This window comes from Myotis nattereri (genome assembly GCF_964212035.1).
Source record: "Myotis nattereri genome assembly, chromosome: 3".
Lineage (NCBI taxonomy): Eukaryota > Metazoa > Chordata > Mammalia > Chiroptera > Vespertilionidae > Myotis > Myotis nattereri.
In genome coordinates this window covers 161,724,497-161,752,278 of record NC_138077.1, presented here as the reverse complement: position 1 = coordinate 161,752,278, position 27,782 = coordinate 161,724,497, and the positions used below count along the sequence as shown (strand labels likewise).

Sequence of the window (27,782 nt, the reverse complement as noted above, 5' to 3'; positions counted from 1 at the left end):
GAAGCATTGCAGAGGAATCCATTCTGTGCGGGTGAAGGAAAGGGCATGGACCCAGCTTCATCACTAATGACAGCAATCCCTCATGCAGAAAATGATGTGCAGTCCAGAAAGTCATCTTGGGCAGAAACATGACCCCACATTGGACGTGGCAGGATTAATGAAAATGCAAATGAGACTCCCTCAGTACTGATTCAACCAAACAATGCAGGCGCATCATGACCTTATGATGGTTGTTTCTCTCCCACTTTCAGCAACTTCTTAATCATATGGGACAATAAATCACTCTGTGCTACATCAAGAATGTCAAATCTCCTGCTTTAAGAATGATTTTTCTAATCACAGGGTTGGTTTCTAAATAGTTTACATCATTATTTGAAATGATTCACCCTATATGAACATAAATCATTAACATTTAGTTAGATTGTCAAACTTAGAATAACCCAGAAGAAGCAAACTTCACTTCCACTGAGCAGGCAAAAGAAAACATACATAATGCACTCAGGGTGCTTAATAGACTGATGTTATAGGCAGTGTTGAAAGATGCACGCTTAGGGGGCATTGGAAATGCACTTCTTTAAAAATGATTTTTCTTGACGACTGTGACAAAGCAGTGGATTTGTGCTATAAACAGCCATGAATTATTAGGTAATCGCACATCTACTCAGAATAAATAAAAATCTGAATTAATATTGGTTTAAAAAGTGAGTCTGGAAGCAAACAGGAACACGAATTGAGTTTGAAGGTTATCAGTGTGGATTTTCTAATACTTCTTTCTAAAGGCCCATGACATATTCTAATTACAGTGAAGAGACTCTTTATTTTCTTCCAGTCTCATAGGTTGTGCATTTCATTATCATGCCAGCCCCTATTCCCTCACCTAAAAAATATAAGTACAATTTCACAGCCAGAGAAAGGAAATGAAGAGCATTTCACTCCCCCAGATATAAAAATAAGTAGCTTCATCTTGCTTTTCCATCTGCAGATTTCAGGCAATAGTACAGTAAATGAATAAAGGTTTGGGGGAAAATAGTTTAGAAAATTATCATTATATAAATGCAAAAATTAACTTTTGTAAATAAGGAGCAAATTATCTTTAAAGTTATAGATGAATAAAAGGCTTTCCATTGAACTTACGAAAAATACCAAGAATTTGTCTATTTATCACAAGTCCATAAAGCAGTTTGGTAGCTAGTGGTAACATCTCTTCTACTTCCTTGTATTGCCCACAGGTTATTGATGATAAAAAATTAAACTGCTATCAACTCTGACTTTTGCCACAACACAAGAAGATGAATGATAATAATTGCAGGGAAAATAATCTCTATTCCTGGGCCTGAAGGGTAGGAAAGAAAACATATTTTAATGCATAATTTCTATCAAGGTATCATGATCCAACAAATAAAAATTACAAGAGGAGTACACTATTAGAATCTGTATTACATGTAGTGCCTTTCACCAACGGTTCACCAACTGTCTTATTTCAGACATAGATGGAAGGAGAAACGGGAATAACAGACAGCAGTGACGCACACAACCTACACCACCTGTGATCTCAATTCACAGAGCGAGAAAACAAGAGGGAAATTGAGCCTTTCTTCTTTCTTAGGGCTGGGGGTGGGAGGTGGGGAATGAGTGGGCTCTTGTTATAGAACAAGATAATCACTTGGAAAGGATGCCTGGAGTCTTATCTCAGTCCCTCTGGAAGTCCTGTCTCCTTGGATCAAGTCAAGGACAAAATAGATTGTAAATTTTATGAAGCTAGCATATGTGAGAGAGAAATGCTCATAAAATTTTTCTCCTCTCAAAATGGATCTTTCACAAAGAGACTGAACATATTGTTAAGTTCATTGTCAAAAGGAAACTTTGGACTTGTTTCTTATATGTTCTCCATAGGTATAAAGGAGTGAATGAAAGACTAGGCAAGGGAAATCTAGCACTCAAGGAAAGGATTTGGCTCATAATCTCCCATAATTGTAATAATATAAAACTATAAAGATAAATCTGTAAGTAAAAGTCTACTGGTTAGCTCCAATTCTAAAAGTATGAGAGATTCATCTCTCTCTCTCTCTCTCTCGCTCTCTCTCTCTCTCTCTCTCTCTCTCTCTCCAAAAACAACTAAAAATTCTGAATACAAAGCTTAAAGAACATCTTCTTAAAAGCACTGAAAATCTTACAAACCAGTGACGAAATATCAGATCAAAATCTAAATGAAAGTAAGACCCAGAAAAGAGGATACTATTAAAATTACTATAGACTGAAATTCACCAACTTAGCATATTTATATATACTTAAGACTCAGTTTAAATATTATATGAAAAGTCAAGTTTTGGCATTGCATTTCTACATCATGTTCCCTATGCTTAAGGAATACATTGGTTTGTATTTTTGCAAGAGAGCATTTAGCTAGGTTCAGAAAAGTTTAACAAATAACTAACAATTTTTGGGGTCAATATTTATTGAGGCTGGTATCACATCTCTAAGGCAGGCATTGGAGTAAAATGTCAATATTATCAAGAAATCTTGCTTTGACCAGAATTATTTGACAGAGTAATCAATCAAGAAACAAATAACCCCGCTAAGTATCACAGTTAATAAGACTGCCTGACCAATTAGTACAAGGTCCTTTCACAATCACTGACTTGGGTAATGATTTGTTCTAGAGATCCTAATGGGTTCTGACTTAGGGGGCATCAACTCAGGTTTTCTGAAAGATGTGTTTGTAAAGACTACTTTAAGTGGGTACCTCGATATGAAAACAATAAAATCAATTTTGGCTCTCCCTCTGCACACGCACATGCATACGCACGTGCGCACACACACACACACACACACACACACCCCCCACAACCACAAATTCAGAACAAATTGGCATTTTTAATGCTTAAAATCAAACACTGGTCTCCTGAAAATGTATTCCACAAGTGTCTCTTATTGTCAAAGGAAATTCTGCTTCCTGAGACATATGCAACTATGAGAATATTCTGCATATTCACACACTCTGCCTCAACCTCTTCTAAAACATAGGAAACATAAACACACTAACCAGTTAAATACACATTAAAATTTGTCAATAATACTAAACTACAGTCCAACAAAAATTTTCCTTGCAGGCATATATCTCTCTTATTCTTATGGTTTTATGGTAGATATCCAAAGAAAGCAAAAATGATTCATTCTTCCCTTCTTATTACCTTGATATAAAACAAATAATTTGCTAAAGTATTATATCAGAAATATTTTGAAATAATATTTGTATTTTTGGTTTTAAAGACAATTTCAACTTTTAGGAGTTCCTGAGATAGAAGGGAAAAAAAGAGTGTGGAATAGTTCTTTTGAATGCAGTGGTTAAAACTGTGATGTTTGGGGGCGGCCAGGGAGAGGTCAATGGGGGAAAAAGGAGACTTATGTAATACTTTAAACAAAAAAAGAATTTAAATTAAAAAAACAAGCAACTGTGATGATCACAGTGATTCATAGAGAGAATCTTCCATAACAGAACTTTCCATTTTGAAGGTATATTATCTCATTTTTGAAAACAATTTATATCAGTCTCAAAGTAGAGTTTTATTTTTAACTTCATAATAATAATTTTGGCACATAATTAAATTATTATTTAAAATAAAAATCAGAATTTATTCATTATTTTTTTCACATTTGCAATTAAATGTAGTTCTGTTGTTTCATCAATATAAAAAAAAACAAATAGCTTTCCTTTTTGATAACTGAAGAACTTAGCTTGGTTTGTTAAAAAAAAAGTAAAGTAAAACTTCACGAGGAGAATAAATAATAAAGGTGAACCAGGTTAACTAATTACCAGGGTTTTTGTTTAAGTTTTTCTATTGCTTGGCCATGTTACTGCTTCCAGCTCATATTCTCAAACTCCAATCACTATCCCATGTAAACAGTCCACTATCCTCAGTGGGCTCTGAGGTGCTAAGATACTATTTATCTATGTTTAAAAATAAAATTGAATAGTTTAGCTTTTTTCTACTAAGGATGGTTCTGACTACATGAAGAGTTTTCTTCAAAGAATAGAAAAATTATATCTCTCAATGATCCACACTCTGGCTTAAAGCCAGGCCTGGTAACCTAGCAAAGAATTCAAACTCCAAAAATTAACATTATAGGCTTTCCTTTAGTTCTAGGAGGAAAGAAAGAATTTCTGGGCTCTTGGTATTCATAGGCCAAAACATTACCTATCCACATCTGAAATAACTATTTTAGAAAGAATATCACTTTAAAGATTTGCTTATTGGAATTTATTTCACTTAAAACAATTCCACTCATTTCTAATTCATTTTCTCTCTCCAGCTACTGGAACTGACTCAGGCCCAGGTAGCATATTGATCAGAATATTCCTAAGCATGGTTTCCTATTGTGAAGGTGGCCAAGTGTGTGCCTGCAGATGGCCTCTTCCATGCAATTTATATAGACTAAGTATTCCTGCTCCCACTTGCCCTATCAGGCAAACCAAACTGTGATGAAATGTAAATATGTAGCCACAGAAGTAGAAAGAAACAAGTGAATGGGGACTGGTTATTATGCAAACATGTACCTTGAATCTCTGGTTGGAAACATACTAGTAAGGTAAGAAACTGGGTCCATTTTGCACAAGGCATCCTTATTCTCTGGTTACAAAAGCTAGGGGTTAACATTTGAAAGCTCTTAAAGGGAAACTTAAGAATATTATGAATGCCTAGGTACAACCAAAAGCCTCATATTAAAAGTGCAAAAAAGCATGATGTTGATGGAAAACAGATTCTCAGATCTAGGTCTAATCCTGGCCTAGCACTAACAGAGTGACCCGGGAAAATCCTTTAACCTTTTGGAGCTTGAAGTATAAAATGAAGTGATTGAAGATGACCTCCATGGACCCTTCAGGCTCTAAACAGTTGGCATATGATAGGTCCTGCATACATGCTGGTTGAATAAAAATACCTACAACTGCCAAATACTGAGAGGCAAAGACTACAGGATGCAGCCTACCCACACGGCTCTGATCCAAAGTGGAGAGAGTGGAGAACCACCAGGGACCTTCAGAGTCAGTCTCATATAGACATGGGACGAAGTAACAGGATCTCTGAAGCAGAAACCCGAGCAATCCTAGCAAGATTATTATATACAGGTTGTACTCAGAACATTCAACCAAAATTCAAAGATGTCTCTGTGTTCCTTGCAGCGATTAAACAGGAAGCTGAGTACCACCCAAGAGAGAAGCTTGGATGTGGGATCAGAGTGGGAATGAAGTAGGCCAGTGAGAGTGACCAGTGCGTCCGAGACAGAGAAAAGCGAGAATGGGAGAGAAAATTTAATTTCCCTGTTTAAGTAATAGAAAACCTAGCATTTAATAACTCTCAACTGAATGCAGGTTGTCCCAACAAACAATAATATGACCAGTTTTGTTGGTTAGATGAAGGAGCTTGCATGAGGCAAGGGGAAGACCTGAACTAAGAAGCCTATTAGGAGAGAGAAGTGAGTAGGGCTGGGGGTGTGGTCTCACTCTGCCATGGAGAAATCACTTCAGTTTTCTTGTTGGATTTGGTAGCCACCAAGCAAGTGGAGGGGCTGAACCAATTTTATCAAATACTTCAAACTTTATTCTCTATCGAAGGGTAGCAAAGCTATGTAATGAGAAATTATAGGTTCACCCCATTTCCTAAGGCAGGGAATCAAGCGTTTGCTTTCAATTAAAAACAAAATGTAAAGTCTTTTTAAAAATAGAAAACATGCCCTAGCCAGTGTAGCTCAGTCGATAAGAGCGTCAGCCTGCAGACGGAAGGGTCCCAGGTTCAATTCCGGTCAAGGGCATATGCCTGGGTTGCGGGATTGATCCCCAATATGGGGCATGCAGGAGGCGGCTGATCAATGATTCTCTCTCCTCATTGATGTTTCTCTCTCTCTCTCTCTCAAATCAATAAAAATATATGTAAAAAAAGGAAACATTATACAATTTGTGTCAGATCTTTACTATATCTGTACAAGTTAGTAACTGCTTTATGCCTCAGCTTCCTCACTTATAAAATGGGAAAATAAAACAGACCTCAAAGAGTTGTTGGGTAGATTAAGTGAATTAGCATATATAAAGCAATTAGCAACATATAGTAAGTGTTATATAAATAACTATTTTGTTATTGTTATTGTTGTTGTAGTTGTCACAGCAACACATCTAAGACCTAGGTAGCTTTTTATAGTACATAACATTTAGCCTTATATTGTTTCTCAAAAATAAAAATAAATAAAATTAAATGAGAAATAAAATGAACTCCATTTCAGAAGAGCCAACTTTATCTGTTTTTGAATAATTTTAAAGAGTAGGCAAAGTCCAAACCACTTCAAGAATCAATACTGAAAGATACACTAATTTTGGTCACTTAAACCAAGCTATTAAAAAACAAAAATGAAGGGTGTCCTAGTTAACACCGTGGAATAGTTGATTGTAGTCAATGCATGAAAGAGAGATGAAGCCAACTTGGGTTGCCAGGGAAGTAAAAACTCCAAAGTAAAGGAAGAGGTCTTTCCCAGTGAATCAGAATGCAACTTTATATAACACTAGAGGCCCAGTGCATGAAATTCATGCTCTCGGGGGTTGTCCCTCAGCCCAGCCTGCGCCCTCTTTCAGTCCAAGAGCCCTTGGGAGATGTCTGACTGATGGCTTAGGCCCACTCCCAGCAGTTGGACATCCTTAGTGCTGCCACAGAGGCGGGAGAGGCTGCCACCACCACGGCTGCATTCGCCAGTTGTGAGCCCAGCTCAGGGCTTCTGGCTGAGCGGCACTCCCCCTGTGGGAGAGCACTGATCACCAGGGGGTGGCTCCTGCATTGAGCATCAGCCCCCTGGTGGTCATAGCAATGGTTGTTCTGCTGTTTGGTCAATTTGCATATTAACCTTTTATTATATAGGATGTTTTGCCTGAAAAAGAAAAAATTGTTTTTTCCCCTTTAAATTTACATTTTCTGCCTAAAGATGTTTCTAGAGTTTCAGGAATTTCTGTTTGGAGTCAAACTTGTTTTAGCAATAATTTCCCACTGTTACAACTCTAACTAACAATGACATCATGGCAAAGAGAAAATATAAGGAGCAATTATAATTAGAGCAGGATATTTTAACTCTGGCAGTTTGACACTGAGGACATTTCTAATTTTATTTTGGGACAAAATACAATTTGACCCAAAGTAAAATTAGATTGGATAGAAATTATTATGACAAAATAAAACTAACAATGATAAAGATATATATGAAGTGTTTTGTTTTTCAATTTTAAAAAAACAACAGGCTGAAGAATCACATGTTGTTAGTAACCCTGAAAACTGCAAAAATTAACCTTGGAAGAAATTAAGCTTTTAAAGAAATCATTAACAGAAACCAGAATTGACACTAGCTAAAAATTCTCATGGTAAAAATTTATTGACCAAAACTTGGTAAAAGAATTATATTGTTTAGCAAAAATTGATATGGAAACACTGGGTGGGATAGAAATAATGACCACAAAATATACAATGAAGTTGATGACCCTTGTTGCAGACAAAACATAATCAATAAATAAAATCTTTATTTTAAAATTGACACAGAAAATGTTGTAGTCTGAGTAAAATAGGTTTAGTAGAATAAAAAAGATAAAACTATAAATAGTTTAACACTGTTTAACCTTTGTATAAATCCGATTTAAATACTGGTACTTAGAAACTGTCATATCCTCAGGCTTAAATTGGGTGAAAATGAAAGAATCAAAATGTGGGGGTCAAAAGAGTAAGGTCAACATAGTCAACATCCAAAAAATAACACTCTAACCATTAGGCTAATATAATATTTGCTTTTGTGATGGGTCGTACATTTATGTAGTAAATTAACTAAACCTGATTAAATTAGTACATTAAGTAAAGTGTGATTATAGAAAAAACATATTATTAAATTGTCAGTATTTGTGCTTTGAACATTTAAATAGCAGTTTGTGTTTTGTTCACTTCACTACTTGAGTTTGGGAATAGAAATAGTTATAAACAGACTTCTGTAGAGAATGGACTTACATTAAAGAAAGCTTATAGTGTTTAGGGCAATAGCTAAAGCATAAAAGCCAATGAGGTGGCTACTGTAGATTATCTAAATGAGAAAGAACAGTAGCTTGAATAGTGATGAACTAGAGATGGTGAGACTAGAGCCTTTATTAGAGATGAGAAGGACGATAGGGAGACAAGAGCAGATTTGGTGGGAAGTGAATTAAATCAAGAAGTCTGAAGCAAGATAGAGCAATCAGGGCCAGAGATGTAAACTTAGCAGTTAACAGCATGCTTATGGTGTTTAAAACTATGGAACCAGATGAAATTACCTAGAAGAGTACAGAAAGACAAAATACATGCTGTGGGCGACCCAACATTCAGACTCTACCTGTTGAAGACGGGGCAGAAGAGGAGGAGGCATGTGTCAAGGTCACAAGCTGAGAGGGAAGGATGGGAAGAAAACAAGACGTTTGGGGTGAACTGGAGTAATATGGCATCAGTAGCTATGTGATATTTCTCCTAGAGGACTCTTAAGAGAAGGAAAAATAATCCACTTGAAAGCAGGTGGAAAATTTCAGACACTTAGAAGAAGGACCCAAAAAATCTTCAACAGCAATTAATCTTTACTAACTAAATTTTGAGGTGTTCCTATACTTTTTAAATTGAATTTAATGGAGTGACATTGGTTAATAAAATTATATAGGTTTCAGATGTGCAATTCTATAATACATCATCTGTATATTGTGTTATCATGTAATTTTAATTGACTGTCATGAAGTTTTTTAGACTAGGTTAGCACTTAACATTCAGACTATGACTTACCAAGTTTCTTGTTCGTTAAGTGAGAGTCTGATGGTTCTTCTAGGAAAAAGCACAAAGCAAATATCTTTATTTGCAGGAGTTGGTGACTCTCCCCATCCTAGAAATCCTAGTTCTTAGACTTTACCACAGAACAACATAAGGTCGGTTGGACTGGCTGAACTGATTCTTAACACCCAAAGTCACTGATACTGAGCATTTACTTTAAAGAAATGAAGAGAACTTCATGAAGGTGCTGGAATAAGAGGTTTGGACATGGGGGAATAAAGCTGTAACTCTTCCATTTTTACCCAAGTCCTCTACAACACAGACAATATGCAAAGTCATGAGATGTTCAGCACCAAGAGATGAAGCACTTTGTTTACTTTTACTTTATGTTAATTTACAGACTTCATAAGGCATATTAGTCATCAGAAACTTTATATGTATTAAATACCTTTAATTACATGTAGAATAGCAAGTGTAGATTAGAGAAAAGAGATGTGATTCAAATTCAGCAGCCACACTTTAGCCACATTACGTGTGGCCTTCTGCCTTAACAGAAGCCCCCGTATGATAGTTACCAAAATCGCCTACTAAGTTTGTAATAGATTATTTTTATGTTTATTTTGGGAAGAAAGGGCAGCAAGATCCATAATGCTAACACACTAAGGATTTAAGGTTCAAATAACCCCATACATATGTGAAACAAAGATAGTAATACTTTCTATGAGCATGCTTTATCAGACTTGTCCACCTGTTAATAAAAGCTGTTGAAAATAAAAATTCCAACTATCAACCTGATGGGCAGAAATTACCACAGTGGTATCAGCATCAATGCTTCTCATCCATACAACAATAATAGATCATTGAGTAAGAGTTAGGATAGAGATTCTAGGGAAAGTGAACATTCGTAAACCGTTCACTCGGGGAAAATAATAATGATCATTAAAATAGCAAACAATTTCTGGACACTTATTACGTACTAAGTGCCATGCTTCAAATATATTATCTCATTTAATACTCACAACAGCCTTTGCCACAGTAACAATAATCAATTCTCTTCTTTTAAAAAAAAATTTTATTGATTGCAAAGAGGAAGGAGAGATAGAAACATCAATGATGAGAGAGAATCACCAATTATCAATCAGCTGCCTCCTGCACCCCCCTAATGAGGATCGAACCCATAACCCCCAGGCATGTGCCCCAACCAGGAATTGAACCATGACCTCCTGGTTCATGGGTTGACGCTCAACCACTGAACCACACTGGCCAGGCTCAGTTCTCATCTAAAAATGAAAAACTGAGGTTTCTAGAGGCAATGTGAACCTTAGGATCTAATCTCTGCTTACAGCTGCCTCGTTAGTAAGTGGGGGATCTGGATTCAAACTGAGGTATGAGTGGCTTCAGAGTCCACTCTGAACCAGTAACTAGCCTCTAGTACTATCAAATTTATGATAAAAATAAAGATTATTCATAACATTTTCAGGACATCCCCTGAAAATGCTGGATTCCCTTCATTAGGAGACTAAGCAACATCTGACTTCCTGGGTTTCTTATTAGGGACATACAGGTTTCAGGCTTACCATTTGGTAAGCCCACTACAGCCCTCAAAATGTCTTAAGATTGACGATCTCTCACTGGTTTTTATTACACTACTGGCCTGTATGTGCAAGGCTTAGTGTCTGAAAGATAGAACAAAATGTCAAGATCCAATGCTAACTGCTTCGTTCCTGTTCCTGGGCCTAAGTGACCAGACTTGCCGTTAATATCCCAAATACACTAAAAAACAACAAAATTTGAGGTTTGTGGCCACATTAAAAAATCACATGTCAAAGTGGTTTTTATAAAAGGCTCATCAGTGCATCACTCTAATCAAATGCTAGCTCATACAATAAGAGTGGGTCAGTCCATCTAGAGCCCCCTAGTCTGACCTTCCCCAGCCCCCAACCCCAGTTATGTATAATAACAAACTCCAGCTGTAAGCCCAGGCCCCTCAAACACAATAGGATGCAGATCAGTGATCCTAACCCTAGTAAATGAGGGAGAAGGGAACTGGGTACTCATTGTAATACAGTTGCTTCACAGACATAGTTCAGTCCTCACAACCACCACACACCAAAAGTGTCACTATCCCCATTTTACAGATGGGAATATGGAAACCCAGTGTGGTAAAAGTATTTCACCAAGATTGCATAGTTTTATTATTTAACAAAACAAAGCAAAGAAATAAAGCAGGATCTAGGTACTAGTCTTCTATTTCTCAGACTAAATATTATCTATATATATAAAAGCCCAGCAACCAGAATGACCAGAATGACCAGTGGCTATGACACACGCTGCGGCAGCCAACCGCCTGATCCGGACCCTACCCCCCCACCCCCCAGGCTGGCCTGGCCCCTGTTTGACCCCCAACACCCCAATTGGGGGTAGGTCTGACTAGCCAACCATCCACAGCCCCTCCTCTACAGCCGACCCCGCCCCTGCCCCCAATCAGCCCCCAACACCCTGATTGGGGGTGGGGCCAGCCGGCCAACCACCCACAGCCCTCCCCCTCCCCAACTGGCCCTGCCCGATGGGTCCCCATTGAAGCAGGCTGGCCAGACCCCACCTGTGCATGAATTCGTGTACTGGGCCACTAGTACAATATAATTTTGACTCTGTTGTCCTACATTTTGCACAGTGAATGAAAAAAAAATCCAGGTTCTTTTATTAGTGTGATCAATTTACAAAATGGTTAAGCCAGCTTTCTGTATAAGGTTGTGTCTTTTTTGAAAGCTGCTGTGAGAATATTTACATCTTATGTGGACTGCCTTGTGGTGTGTACAGACACCAAAGCCAAGTTATTCTGACCCTGGCAACAGCTGGGAAGACTAGACTCTTAAGTGAGATAAGCTTGTCGATATGCATCCCGCCTACTTATATCTAGTTAGTAGAAACAGTGTGTAGTTAAAGATGGGAGCAATGGGCACCCCTTTTGAGTCTGAAGGCTGTGTCTTCTCACTACCTTTATTTACTTTTTCTTTCATACTTAAAAGGTGCTTAGGGGGATGAGGATTGGTTGGAGATGGGGTGGACGTGGGAGTGAGGGGGGACAGCAAATGCATGCACTTGACTGCCATATAAAATGCTCCGACTGTTCCCCACCTAGATGCCCTTGTAGCTATACATGCTCAAGCACCTGAGGTCTGAGATGGATCTGTAAACTTTTATGGCCTCCAAAAAAGAATTGCTGCTGAGTCTAAAAAGGTAATAGTATCCTAGGCATCATCGTCAGGTACTGAAAACAAAACGAAAATCATTATCTCATGCATCAGTAATTTCTCTCTCTCTCTCTCCCCCCCGCCCCCAGAAGACACAATTTTAAGAAAAAAACATATAGTAGAATTAGAGAAGGCCCAGAGAAAGTCAAGAGAGAAGGGACCAGAAAATGTGGTCCACACCTAAAGTGCTTCACTCAGAGAAAAAAAAAAGATGATGGTAAAGATGACCCAAGTCTATGAAATCAAAAGCTACAAAATAGATACAAGGAAGAGAAAGTTGAACACTACATTTTAGTAATTCTAGATGGTGTATATTTTTATTAAAAATAGGTTTAAATATTCATAGCCTGAAAAAAAAATACATTCAGACAGATGAAATAAAATTCTGCTTCCTACATAGCCACGATGGAGTCAGAGAGACATGGCCAGCACTGCCCCTCCTCCCTCTGTGACCCGGGCAAGTACACTGTGTCTGTTTTGTCATCTGTAAAGTGGGAGGGAGTTCTGTCACAGGCTGCTGTACAGAGTAAACCACAGGTACTGGAATGCTCGCCACAGTGTCTGTCATATGACAGATACTCAGTGGATGCTAATGCCCTCCCTTAGAGAACACAGGGGCTCCAAAAGACTGCCACGTGAAAATAAAATAGGTGGATGAAAATAAGAAGTGACTGACAAAGAAGAGATTGTTTTTTAAATCACTGATATTGACATTTCGTGAAACAGCCTTAATTATAAAGAAATGTGTACACCTCAAAATATACTCAATAGTATCCTTCCAAAACCACCAGAGATGACCATTGATATTTATGTATAGCAGGAGTCTCCCAACACTCCTTTAAGCAGCTTTGGCTCAAGGATGATTCAATGTTTACCTAGTTGATTGTCTAAATGCTTTTGCCACTATGATGAACATCCTCCTCCACATAAATACATGCATACATATATGTTATATACTTTTTCCATTATTCTTTTTTAAAATTTTTAATGTATTTATTTATTTTATTACATTTATTGGGGTGACATTGACTAATACTATTATATAGTTTTCAGGTGTACAAGTCTATAATACATCATCTGTATATCGTATTGTGTGTTCACCAACCCAAGTCAAGTCTCCTTCCATAACCATTTATAACCCCTGTAACCTCTTCTAACCCAGAATTCTTGAACTACCTGTTTTTTACCTGTTTCTCCCTTTCTATGCTTTCCTCAATCAGCTCATCCTTGTTCCACATATTCAGACAGATACAAGTGTCCCACTTTAAATCCTCTCTTAACAGATGTCTTTAATGCTGTAGTGTGAATTACCGTAATATGCTATACATTTTAGAATAAAATTGGATAATTTATCCATATTTGTATGAACCACGTTTTAAAAGATGTCTCAAAGGAGAGAAACATAAAACACAAATTCTTTGCATAAATTGTGGTATCCAGGTGATGGTCGGTAGACAAGAGGGGATAAAGCAAAGGATAGGTTGGACAGTAAAATAGTGCCATTTCTGAATTCTTCGTGGAATTAATTACCTGCTATGAGTCAAGTCACATTTTCCAACTTATAATATTGTCTCTTTCTATTTGTGGGTTAAAAAAAAAAAAAGCCAATCTCTCTGTGCCCCTCCCAAAAGATCAAGGGTTCATTGAATGAAGATCCATGTGATATTATCTCAACCAATGTCATCCTAAATAAGTCCATGCCCCTAGGATTCATCTCCTTTGTCCAGATCAGCATAGTCCTTTGAATGAGAGGAGGTGCAGCTCTTTCCATATTAGCCTCTATAATACGTCATAATGACGAGTGGTGGGGCAGGTGAAAGAAGAAAACGTGAAAATCGAGTACAAGACAGAATCTAACGGCTGCATATAGAATCACAGACTTGAAAAGGATCCTCAACAGTTTGTGGAAAACTGACACCATTGATTTTTCAAATTCCTGCATGGTGTTCCAGAGAAAAGAGATTGCAGAAATGGTGCCTGTTACATTTATGTACTATTTAAAATTAAAATTGATTTGTATCATTTTTATTTATTCAACCAAAATTTCTTGAGCACATGCTCTTGCTAATAGCGTAGCACTAGAGCCACAATGAAATAGCAAGACCCTGTTCTGTCCTTGAATAGTTTGCAGTCCAGTAAGAAAGAATTTTACCATATCTTTTTGGGCAATAGCAGTATATAGGGTTGCCACCATTATAAGACATCAGTAAGTGAGATGTTTGAAATACAGAATACGGAAGTTAGCAACTCGGGGGATTCAAATTGATTCAAATTGAAGCATTGGCATAATGATGTAGCCCATTTTTTAATGTCAGAAACATAGTCAATGTCAGAGTTTTACCCAAGTCCATGAGACTAGAGAATTAGTTCAATAAGGAAACGGTACTCAACATTCCAAACTCATTGCATTTCATTACCTTAAGCATCTTTAGAGAGTTGAACAGGAATAAGGTCCCAAGTGCAATGAAGCTAAATAGGGGCCATGAAGTAGTTTAGGCAAAATTTGTCTGGTGTTTAAATACTAGTCAATTTCCAAATCTTCAAGAGACATGTAAAGTGATCATTAGCTTAATGATCACTTCACATAGATTCATCTGCCTTTGTAGAATGTCAGATGATGTTTGTCAGAAGCAACACAATAGGCATATTTAAGTCCAGATAGTAGATAAAGAGAAGAAAAAGAGTGCAAAGCTAAATGAGCATGAGCTACCAAGTATGTGATACCCTGAAAATAAGAAAAGGATTAAATGGTCACAAAAGGGGAGAGTGAAGGCTTCTCTCTTTCTGTCATTGACATAACAGAATCATCACCACATACAGAGAGAACAGAGTGATGAACCTCAATTAAAAATAAGAAAACTGTGGTCTGACCTGGGGGGAGGGGGCATCAGCGATGACAATGAGGGGAAGGAGAGGAAAAAGGAAAATAAGGACAAAGCAGTAGAGAGGGATCATTATATATATAATGCACAGATACACTCTAAATAGAACATTTTTTTCTGCAATGTTTTCTGCTTTATTCTGAGCAGCTGCCACACCACAATGACATATTTTATAGTGGTGTGGCAGCTGCTCAGAATATGGGGGTTTAGAATATATGCCAAAATATAATTGTCAGTTCAGTGTAGCTCATATCCTTAGATGAATATAATCTCTATTGGATGACAGTTCACTATAATATGTGAATTTTGCAAGATTTTTCATCTTGGAATCCAAATGAGTGAAGGATAACAGTTTTCAGCCAAGTCTCAATATTAAGTTGAGCATACTTTATTCACTAGGATTGTATGAAGAAAAAATAAAAATAAAAGGTAACACTTCAAAATACTGTTGAAACATGCAGACATGGCATTTTTTAAATGCAATTACATTGTAATTTTGTTTTACTTGACTGTAAGTTCTTTAAGTACAAGGTTTATAGCCTTTTATCTTTGTATCTCTGGTACATAGCACAGTGCCAGGCACATCTAAGCAGTCAATAATTGTTTGTTCAATAAAAAAATAAAATAATCAATTTCAATTAGTTGGAAACAGGGAGGTAAGTTCTGTTACCAATCTATGACATGAGAGCTTGCATAACTACATCTTGGGCCCATGTCAAATATTTCTATCACAATGCTCTACACCTTAAGCCTAGACACAGCACCAGAGTGCTTTTCAGCACAGAAATCCAAGCAGCTACACTCTATTAAATCAAAGTTAGCAATTAAAGTGAAATCTATTCCTATCCCTGCAATAGAGGTCTCCATCAGGCAAGCCATAAGCGTGAAAGGTTACTCCAAAATGTCTCCTCTGGTAACAACATACATATTAACAAGGCCAATAATCATTATATCCATGAGCATATGTATTTTAGAGTCTGTTATTCTCTCTTCTTTCTTTCTTACAAGTTATTATGTGCATCCATAAGTCTTGAGCAGACCACAGACCCTGCACAACACAGCCTTTGTTGATATCCTTTTTATAAGTAAAATTAATTTGTGCACTTAGATTATTGATATTTATAAAATTTGACATCATTTTTGTTACCTGGGATGTTATATATTTATTTAATGTCTGTCTTGATCACTATGGAATCACAAATGAGGCGCTCAATAAGTATTTATTTATCAACTGGATCATAAAACTTTCAGATCCTACAACTTTCTTTATCTCTACTATAGATCCTTACCCTGCTAAGCCTGAGTGTTTGGGATAGTTTCTGCCTGTACTGACCACTGCAGAATAGCCCACAATAAAATCTGCTACTCACAAAGTACAAATTTCACTCTAGGCAGGTCTCTGGGTTAAGGTGACCTAGGTCCAGTGGTACATTTTTTAGAAATCCCATTTCTACTCGCAAGGAAACATGTTGATTTTGAGAATATTCTCTTGCCCCTGCCAAAAAGCCATATATCTAGGGAAAAACAGAGTCCTAGGCACCCTACATGAACTGAAAACTACTCTCCCTTTAGCTTTCTACCATGTGTGGCCAGTCTTACTTTTCTTCCCTTATCTGTTTTCTTAGCATCTCTTTTGTGTCAAGGTCGAGCTACCCATTTTGAGTATGGATAGTGGAACCCAGCAATCAGAAGGAAACCCTGATTCTATCAGCTTCTTTTCTTACATGGCTACATCTTGACTCATTACTCCCTCAACCTCCTGGCTTTTAACCCAAACTTACAGAGTTGTCAAAAACATCCTGCGCTCAAAATGTCAAAACTTCACCTAACTGCCCTTGATCCCCACTACTCTCATTTCTAAATCAGACTCTCATTTACCACTCCCTTGGTCAAGATCTGGTTTGAATTTAGTTATACCAACTTCTGTGTTTTGTTTTGTATTGCCTATTCCTCTCTGTAAAAGGAAGACTACACCAGTAATCCTTTCAAAAAATGTTTCATTCCAAAAACATTTACTAAATACCCATTTTATTCATAACACTGTGCTAGCACCAGTACTAACAAGGAATAAGATAGACACAGCCTTGCTCTCACAGAATCTACGTTCTAGTAAGAGAACGAGATGACCAACTAATTTACAATTAATTATTGCATTACAATTGTATTGAGGTGCCATAAAGAAGAGGCATAAGGTGCTATAAAAGCATAAAACAAGGAAACCTGACTCTCTTCAAGAGTCAAGGAAGGCGTGTGTTAAGTGTTGAAAGACAGGCAGGAATTAAATAGGTTAAAGTTGAGGAGGATGAGTATTCAAATCAAAGGGAACACTCATATGAAGCCTACCAGGAAGAAGACAGAATGTACATTTGCAGACCTGGAAAAAGTCTAGCATAATTGGAAAGAAGAAAAGGAGCAAAAGAAAAAGTGGTAAGAGAGAAGGCAGGAATAATAGGTAGAAGGCTTTTATGGAGCCTTGTAAGTTAGGACTTTATCTACTGTAAAATCGGTGGGGAGCCATTGAAGACTTCCAGGCAGGAGAAAAATGTGTGTTTTTCAGAGAGGAGTCTGGTTGTAGTGTGGAGAATTGAGGGAGGAAAAGGTCCTGATCATGCAAGACCTCTGAGCCAGGGAAAGGATTCAGGATTTCATCCTAAATGCAAAAATTTGTTGATGAGATTCATATATTCTAATTTATATTTCATAAAGATCAGTTATTTAAAAGAATTTTATGAATTAAAATTCTAAATATAGAATTTATTTTAATAGTACTTTTAAAATTAAAAATAAAGCGGGGGGTGGGGGGAGCTTCTGCTTCTGCCCACGAAGGATTAATGCTATGGGAATTTATTTCCTATCATAGATAACAAATATATAACAGCTTTCAGGGCATAAGACTGTGATCTTTGTAGGAAGAGAGACAAACCAGGTGAGCCCTCCAATTGCCCCCAATGACCATATGAAAATACTGTCCAGGCCACAGCTCATAGAAGGAAACCTGAACAGAGTCCACTGGCTATCAGAAATAAGAGATCAGAGTTTGAAAGAGCAGAGATACCTAAATTTTTTGGACAGACTACCAAAGGATATCATAACATCAAGTGGTCTGGTACATATGTAGAGTTCCAGAAAGGGGAGAAGGATTGCAAAAACACTTGAAATAATGGGTGAAATGTCCCCATATTTAATGAAAACTATAAACCCACAGAGCCAAGATCTCAACAATCCATGAGTGAAATAAACATGTTTTTAAATTCACACCAGAGATCATTATAATGAAATACGTGAAAAATAGCAAAATAGAAAATAATACTTTAAAAGCAGCCAGAGAAAGACAATATATGTACAAAGGAAGAAAGATAAGAAGGAATGACAGTAGACTTTTTTTTATCAGAGATCTGACAATGAATGACAGTTTTAAAGTGCTGAAGTAAAAAGAAAGTACTGTTAGAATAAATTATATATCCAGAAAAAAAATCTTTCAAAATGAAAATACTTTTTTTTTTCAGATCACCAAAAGGTAAGAGAATTCCTTATAAAAGATCTGTATGTTATGCTAAAGGAAGTTCTTTAGACACAAGGAAAATGATACCAGATAAAATGTTTAATATGCACAAAGGAATGAAGACCAATAGAATTTTCCAAGTACAGGTCTTTTACATCCTTGGTTAAAATTTATCCCTAGGTATTTTATTTTTTGATGCAATTGTAAATAAAATCGTTTTCTTAGTTTCCCTTTAGGACTGTTCATTATTGGTGTAAAATATGCAACTGATTTCTGGATATTTATTTTGTATCCTGCTACTTTGCTAAATTCATTTATCAATTCTAGTGTTTTTAGTGGAATCTTTAGGGTGCTCTATTTATAGTATCATGTCCTCTGAAAATAATTACAGTGTTACTTCTTCCTTTCCAATTTGGATGTATTTTATTTCTTTTTGTTGTCTAATTGCTGTGGCTAGGTCTTCCAGTATTATCCTATCTAATAAAGAGGGAATGTGCTAATTGACTGCTATGCCCTCACAAGATGGCAGCACCCACAACCACAAGATGGTGGCACCCAGTCCCCTCAGCCCCGCCTCATCCAGCCTCAGTCCCCCAGTCCCCTCAGGCCCGGAGGGGAAGGCAGTTGGGGATGATCATACTGGCAGGGGAGCAGTTAGGCGTCAATCAGGCCGGCAGGGGAGCAGTTAGGGGGCGGTCAGGCTGACAGGCAAAGTGGTTAGGGGCAAAGAGGCAGGCAGGCAGGCAAGTGGTTAGGAGCCAGCAGTCCTGGATTGTGAGAGGGATGTCGGGACATCCCCCGAGGGGTCCCAGATTGGAGAGGGTGCAAGACTGGGCTGAGGGACACCCCTCTCCCCCCCCCCCCCGCACAAATTTTGTGCACCGGGCCTCTACTGCTGAATAGATTGGTGAATGTGGCATTTCTGTTTTGTCCCAATCTTAAAGAAAATGTTTTTGTCCATTATGATTTTGACTGTGGATTTGTTATATATGGCCTTTATTATGTTGAGGTATATTCCCTCTATTCCCACTTTGTTGAGAGTTTTTATTTTATCAAATGCTTATCTGCATCTATAAGATTTTATGAGTTACAGACAAAATTTACATAACAAAAGCTTTTTTTTCCACCTACATTTCCCTTTCTCTAATTATATTTTGATCCCCCTTAGCAATGCAACAATGAGCTGATGACATATACAAAGTGAATAACCATTAATTGGCCCTTCAAGAGCTATATGCAAACTAATGATCTTAATAAAAGAAGAAGAAAGCCTTAGTAAATTTCTCAGACCACAAGGGCACCATTGAGTACAGTTCTGAAACCCTGTCTCCACGCAGTCAGCAAAATGAACCACAGCGCGCTACAGTGTGGTACGCCCTTGGCAATCCATTCCTGATGAAAGAAAAATTAAAATAAAAAGAAGAACTAGCCTGCCATCCATTCATTGTTTGCACCTATGGCTAATGACCTACATTGACATCTCTGACCAGTCTGTATCCTTCTCTATATAGTAAAAGAAGCAGCCCCTTTACTTCCTCCTCAAGTTTGTAGTCCTTTGGCGAAATAGGGTGTCTTAAAGATGATAGTGGCTGCTTTAAGTACCAGAAGGGTCACTGTTCTTATCACATTCTGGCTATGCTCATTTAAATGATAGAAAATGATTTTATAATATGTAGGTATATTTTTATACTAACAGTGTATAGTTCCCATTTTTTAAGTGATTTCATGGTAAATAATTGTTGTGTTTTGAAAGAGCAAAATTTGAAGTGGAACCTATTACATTTGAATATAGTCCTGTGAGTAAAATAATAATACAATTCTCCCTCTGAAACAGAAAAACTATATTAAATTCTAACAAGACCATTTCTTGGATGATAAAATGTTTGCTATTTCCACTTTTGTGAAATGCATACATTTATTCTATAGTCCTTATCAACTATGGTTCATTACAGGCAAGAGTCAAATTCTAAGGCCTTGGTATTTTGGGAATAATTCTACACCCATTGGCAACAAAATCTTCCACTTGATAGAGAGTGATAGATGAAAGCAAAGCATGAGAATAGAAATTTAACCTTGGGTATGCTTGTATTTTGTAAATTCCTTCATAAACTAGTCTAAACAATTATCAGGGTATAACTGTTGAGAAAACAATATGTTTATTTTATAAACAAAAAAGTATTTCCTTTGATTAAGTGAGGAGAACTGTATTCACCACAATAATCTAAAAACCTACTAACTCTACTCAAAGCCTGAGAAATTCAGGAACCTATATTGAAAAATTAGTCAAACCCAGGATTTGTGTATCTATGGGTAGCAGGTAGAAAAAGCTCTTTGGTGAGCCGCCAGCAGTATGGAGAATATATCAAGCATCGTCATAAAACTGCTACCCATGTGATAAGGAGAGGAATTTGAAGAGAAAACTGTGATTGTACAATGAGGGTCATACTCTGTGACCCCCTTAAGCATTCAACAAAATTACTAAACTTAAGAAATATTTGGCGAAAGAGAATTTTGTGTGTGTGCGTGTATGTGTGTGTGTGTGTTTTAAAAAAGAGCCAGGGCCTAGTTGATGTGGCTCAGGGGTTGAGCATCAACCTATGAACCAGGAGGTTGAGGTTCCATTCTGGGCAGGGCACATGCCCAGGCTACCGGCTCCATCCCTGGTGGGGAGCGTGAGGCACCTGATCAATGATTCTCTCTTATCATTGATGTTTCTATCTCTCTCTCCCTCTCCCTTCCTCCCTGAAATATATACACACACACACACACACACACACACACACACACACACACACACATATATATAAATGGGCCAGGGTTTTCCCCCAAAGTGATCTGATGTGAAACTTGGATAGCATGTGTGGAAAGGTGAATGCCCTTTCTGGAGAGAATACTGCTCTGAGTTGATGCTTCCAAGTTTGGGTGTTCCTCTGAGAACTATTTTGCATATCAGGGTTAGTTATGGGTGCATCTGAACCCTTTGCAGGGCTGCAGCTCCCTGAGGGCGGAGAGTCCCCTCCATGTGCTCCGCCAGCTGTGCACAGCACAGGCTAAGTAGGCCTTTAGGAAATAGCTATGCAACAAACAGATGAAAACGAGGCCACTTTGTTTCACCTCAAAAACATTTGTGTAGATAAAAACTTAGAAAGTAAACTCTAATTTCTTTAGTTTATGCAAATCATGAGCATACCAAAGCAATGGATACCACACACAACAGAAATGTGGATGTCACAGAAATAGGAAAGTCAAAAATAGAGCTACCGAGTGTGGAACAAGTTTTATATGCTCAGAAGCTATTAGAATACTTGGCAGTTGTATAACATCTTGCACGGATAAGGGAAGACTTACTTGATCCATTTGCTGGCAAATGTTATTTAAATCTCTTCCCAAAGCTCAATGATTAATGGACAAACTCGATCTTGGTCCTACATTTTGACTCTGGGTCTAGGGCTCTTACCATTACACTCAGCTGCTTTCTGCTATAAACTGGAACTTAACAGAAACTTGCCCTCTTATATTTCTGCTGCCTTATGGGCTAATTTTTTTAAAGTAAAACTTCCATTCCATTTTCTCTATTCTGAAAATTCTCAAGGATCATTAAAACCTGATTCTTTCCCCAAATGCATCTTTTGGGAAGGGTTGGAAAAAAGCATTCTCTGGGGTGGGTTAAATTATTCTAGTGGCCTAAAAGGAAGCAGAAAGCTACAGTACTCTCTGTGGAATGAATACACCTACAGCAATTTCTCATGCACACAGCAATTTCATATTAACAATTTCATATATACAACACTTAGTAAACTGCTTAGTCAGGTCACACTCTTTCAGCAAGCAATGAAATGCAAGCATCTCCTACTGCAGTTTCCTATGGCTTGTAGAATTAACTTAGGTGGTTGTCTGCTTGTTATATGAATCTTCTACCAACTCAGCTGTTGCCAACAGAAATTCTGATGTAATACAGACCAAGGAAGTTAGTATTTATTTTTTTCTTTTTGTTAATCTTCACACAAGGCCTTTTTTTCCCATTGATTTTTTTTTGAGAGAGAGTGGAAGGTAGGGGTAGAGACAGAGAGAGAGAAACATCAATATGAGAGAGACACACCATCTGGTTGCCTCTAGCACACACCCCAACTGGGGCCAGGAATCTAGCCTGCAACAAAGGTACATGCCCTTGACTGGAATCCAACCAGGGACTCTTCAATCCATGGGCCGACTCTCTATCCACTGAGCCAAACAGACTAGGGCAGGAAGCTAACACCTTTAAACTTTTGCTTAGCCCTTGGTCATTTCTTTTAAAATGTGTATTTTTAATAACTTATTTCTAATCCTAAATCCTAATTAGAGTCTATGAGTTAAGAATTTAAGAAATGGCACGTTTGCATCATGTTTTGCTATGTTGCTAACATTCCCTTAAAGAATGGAGAAGCAGGAAACTTTAATGTTTGCTGTGTTAATATGTGCCTGGCTCTATTTGCCCTGCCAGTTTTGGAAACTGCTACTGGCTTGGCTCCACATTCCCTGCTCCCAGGACACACTTATCTGTTTACAAGCTGTCAAAGTAAATTTATAGTACTGAGTGACACCATTAGAAAGCTGGGGAGAGGGCTTGCTGAGCACACACAGATACACTTGCATGCATGTTAAGTTGAACTTTTGCCAAGAACCCATTAACCAATCCTAATGAACTGCTGTTTTCCATTTAAAACACCATTAGTTTCCTAGGGTTTGTTTCTCAGGGTATGAGCAACAAAGACACTGTCAAGTGGTGAGAAAAGGTGTTGCTTTGCAGGACGCCCATATGTCCTTAGAGAATTTGGAACTTGCCTTTGGTATGAGCCACTTTCTTCCCATTTCTGGGAGTAATCAGGCATTCTAAATATTTAGGACCATCTCTCCGAAAACAGAAGGATTTTTAACACATCTCATTGCTTAAAGTTCTGGGTAATTTAGTCTGCTGCCTATTTTGCTATGCAGAGGCTAGTTTTCCTTCTAACCATTATTATATAACACTGACTATATAGAACTGACAATTCTCTATATCTACAGCTCTACATGAATAGATTAGCAGAGTCCCTCCTCTGTGTTTTTGAAGTTTTCCACTAACATAGTTTTAAATATTTGATGCATTATCACACTCTTTAATAGCAAAGTTCTTTGTAATAATCAGAATCAGAGTTCTATTGATAGTGAAAATGGTAAGTCAGTAGAAAAAGGGTTTCTGGTTTTGTGGAGTTTGCTTTGGGTTTGTACACCTAAGATGAAGGAAGAAATATTAAGAAGTCAAGAAAATTGATTTTTGTTTCATTTCATTCTCTGTATCAAATTGTAGGGAATGTGATTTTAAGTTACAGTATCTCAATATAGTTTCTTTCTTGGAAAAAAGATGCAAAGTGAAGAATTTAGGAAGCCAACTGTATCCCTCAACTCAGCAGAAAACAAAAACACACACACAAATGATTCATTTTATAGTATAAGCAACCCCAAAATACTAAGTACAATTCTCAACAATAGGAAACGTTGGGCAGTAGAAAGCATTACAAATACTAACGCTGGTCCTTAAGTGTTGTTGTTTTTTTCAGCTTCCTTCCCAGGTTAAAACTTTTGTCTTTATTACATTGTAGCTCTTTAAGTAGAACTTGTCCAAAAGGTGAGACAAGAATAGTAAACCTAAATGTACTAATCAGATAGGAGGTAAGAGGAAAGCCACTGCAAAACAAAAAACAAAAAAAAAACAACACACAAAATAGTCCTGGAGATAAACAGTAGAGCATAGGAAATCTAGTATCTTTATATATAAAAGGCTAAGCGACCAGCCAAACAGTCAACCGGCCAACCAGCCAGTAGCTATGACGTGCACTGACCATTAGGGGGAAGACGCTCAATGCAGGAGCTGCCGAGCAACAGCAACTTTGCAGAGTGCCCTCTAGCACTCCGGGACCCCTTGGGGGATGTCGAACTGCCGGTTTCACCCCTATCCCTGCAGGCCAGGCCGAGGGACCCCCACCGGTACATGAATCCGTGCACCAGGCCTCTACTATTGTAATAACTACATATGAGGCCAGGTGGGTACTGAAAATATCATAGGGATCACTTTGTAAATTATATAAATGCCTAATCCCAATGCTGTATGCCTGAAATGATACAAAGTAATACTGGATATAAGCTGTAATTGAAAAATAGAATTTAAAGTTTGGTAGAGGGGAAGAAGGGGCTGAGCTCTGTGCAGTTTCCCTGCAGGTGCCAGCACTGTGCTAGGCACCCTGTGAGGAGCATTGTTAAGCATTTGGTGGTTGGTTGATTGAATAAATAAAAGACATACATAGTCAAGAACTTTGTAAACTGGAACAATTAAAATCAGAAAGAAAGGGCACAACTAATTGTGTGACAGTGGCAGCTGGCATAAAGCAGTGGAGACTTGAAGTCTGTGAGCTCGCAGAAGCATCACATTTTCAAGGAACACCATCAGCAATCAAGGGGCTGAGGCCTAGGGAAGAGACAGGTTGCAGAGATAATTACCTTCTCAGGACCCCAAAGGTGGTCCACCAGACAGGCCAACTTAATGAAAAATCTCAGAGGGAAGGCAGGGGTGGGTGGGCATGTGGGTGGGAAGAGATCAACCAAAGAACTTGTACGCATATATGTTCTTTGGGCACAGACAATATAGGGTGGTGAAGACCTGGAGCAGGAGGAGAGAGGGCTAGAAGGGGTTAATGGGGGAGGAAGGGGGGCATATGTAATACTTTCAACAATAAAGATTTAATTGAAAAATAAAAAAAGAAACTTGTTTTATTTTATTATTGTTTTTTTCTCTCTTTATTGAGTAAGGTATTACACAAGTGTGTCCTAACCATTCTCCTGGAGAGGAAAGACCATGGATTCCACCAGCAATAACAGCGCTGTATTCTGAATGATCTGAACAGTCGCGGCTACTGGCCCTTCTCAGTCTCAGACCTCAATTCTTTACTGTGCTACAACATGGAGGAATATCAGCAGCTGCTTGGATAAAACTAGCAGAGCGAGGGGCTCTGGGACAGGACTCACAGCCAGGACTCTCAGACCAGCCAGCCTTCCCTCACAGTGTTTTTCTGTTTCCCTGAGGTGAGTTTTATTAGTCTCTAAGAAATGGCCTGTGACCATTATCAGGCAGGGAAGGTATCGGAGAGGTTTTACTGGTTTTATTGGTCAGGGATACATTTAACTTCGTACTGACACACCTCAGCAGAAAGGAGAAATGCTCAGGGATAGAACAATAAAGAATTGAGAGGTTCAGGTGACACACTTACATTGAGGAGTTGAGGAACAAGGTGGGTTCTTTCTGATAAGCTTTAGGATGCAAGCTAAACTATTGCAGGACTTAGATAATTTAGATGACTGAAAGTCGCCCGTGTGCAGATTAACTTTGCTTTCATTTCTCCTATATTTTTACCTTATGATTTTCTCATATATTTACTTACATTTTTATTTTTCTTATTTTTTGTTGATCTTGTTGAAGTTCATTGTAAAACAGCTTAAAGAACAAGGGAAATATCATTGGCTACTGGTGAAAAGATGAGTTTGAATGTTAGTTCTGCCTACTATTTCTCTAATCCCCAGGTTCTTCATATTTCAAGTAATATCAATCCTTTCCTGTGAAGGTTGTGGTGAAAATTGGAAATAGGCATAAAAAATGCTTGGTATGTGATAGGCATTCAAATATGGTAGCATTTGTTACTATCTGTTTTGAAGGGGGGAAAAATCCCAATCTTAACTTCAAAAGAACTAATGAAAAAGGTCACTGCAAGGTCATTAGGACCAGGATAGCAAGGTCCAGAAAGGTGGTGAGAGTGTCCTAAAGTGGTGTTCAGAAAAGGGCCCGTCCAGCTTGCTAGGCTCTCTCAAGACCTAGCTATATTTGGCTCTTATCAGGAAACTCTCTCATTTTGGTGATCACATTATAAAAAAAAAATCACTTCCTTAAGTACTATAGATGTAATATTTCTCATATCCATTGCTTTTTCTATTCTCAATGTTACTAATTTCTTTTAGGGCCTTATTATCTTTGTCCTGGATTATATAATTTCTCAAATAATTTATCTGATTCTGGTTTCCTTTTGTATCTATCCATTTTATATATTATTACTAAACTGACTTTTCTAAGTTTCAGTTGAATTTTTGTCACTCACTCTGTTCAAAAACCCTCAATAGCTCCCTAGTACCTATAAACTAAAACTCAAACTTCAGTCAATAATTTAAAGGCATCCATGACCTAGGCCTGATTTATCTTTCCTGTATTATCTCTATGGCCATCAATCAAACAATTTGTTCCCTATATACAATCACACTCTCTCTTTTCTTGTCTTCCCCTCCCCCAACCCCCATAAGAAATTTCTGTCCACCTCTGCATTCTAATTTTCAGCTCAAATGCCCTTTTCTTTTGCAGCCTTTCCTCCTCAGCCAAGAACTCTCTCTCCATCCTTACTTTGCATTCCACTTCCTTTCCCCTCCCCAATTCAGCCTGAGCAACAGTGAGGCAAGGTCTGTGTTTTCCTAACTCAGTGTCTAGAAAGGGCTTCACATGTTACAGGAAATCAATAATTATTTTTAACTAAATGAATAAATAAACAACTTAAAAGTCTTTTAGATGCAAATCTCTATGAAAGAAAACAAAATGGACGAGGGGACAAGGATAAATTTTCCTGATTAATCATATAAAAAGTTACTGCAAAAAGTCAAACCCAACCAGTTATAGTGGAAATTTTTTTTTTATTTTTTCCTTCATCTGAGGTAGGAAATAGGCATAAAAAATCTCAGAGGGAACACAGAAATGTGGGGCGGGTGGGTGGGAAGAGATCGACCAAAGAACTTGTATGCATATATGTTCTCTGGGCACAGACAATAGGGTGGTGAAGACCTGGAGCAGGAGGGGAGCAGGCTGGAAGGGGGTAAGGGGGGAGAAACTATATATATATATATATATATATATATATATATATATATATATATATATATATATGTAATTTTTTTTAAAAAGCTTAACTTGGGTTAGCAAACATTTCTCCTATGTTTGGAGAATGCCCCACATTTGAAGAAGGAAGAGGACCACCCACTACACAACTTCAAAGCAAACTCTGGCAACTAGAGCAAAGCACCTGGCCTTGGGCTGGCCAAACAGCTGACACCACTTGGGATTTTTAATGTGGAGCTGTTGGCACAAAGCAGCAGGAATGGAGGAGAACCCATTATGGTGGCTCTCATGAGAGTGGCGATGCACAGTTTCCAGGTAGAGCAGGGGCACCTATGCCGGCAGGACAAGATGTAGCCCTCAGCACTCGGCACTGTGGCAGCGATGCCATCACAGGACTGGGCT

At 37.9% G+C, this 27,782-nt stretch overlaps 1 protein-coding gene across 1 annotated transcript in view; it reads right to left on the bottom strand.

Annotated features, from left to right (window-relative positions):
* SLC44A5 (solute carrier family 44 member 5) overlaps positions 1–27,782 on the bottom strand; it is a gene marked incomplete at its 3' end in the record, with an annotated part of 308,159 nt that overhangs the window by 142,131 nt on the left and 138,246 nt on the right. The window contains exon 2 of the mRNA XM_081087251.1: positions 8,817–8,855. Within this exon, the coding sequence (XP_080943377.1) occupies positions 8,817–8,855 (39 nt within the window). The remainder of the gene's footprint in view (positions 1–8,816; positions 8,856–27,782) is intronic.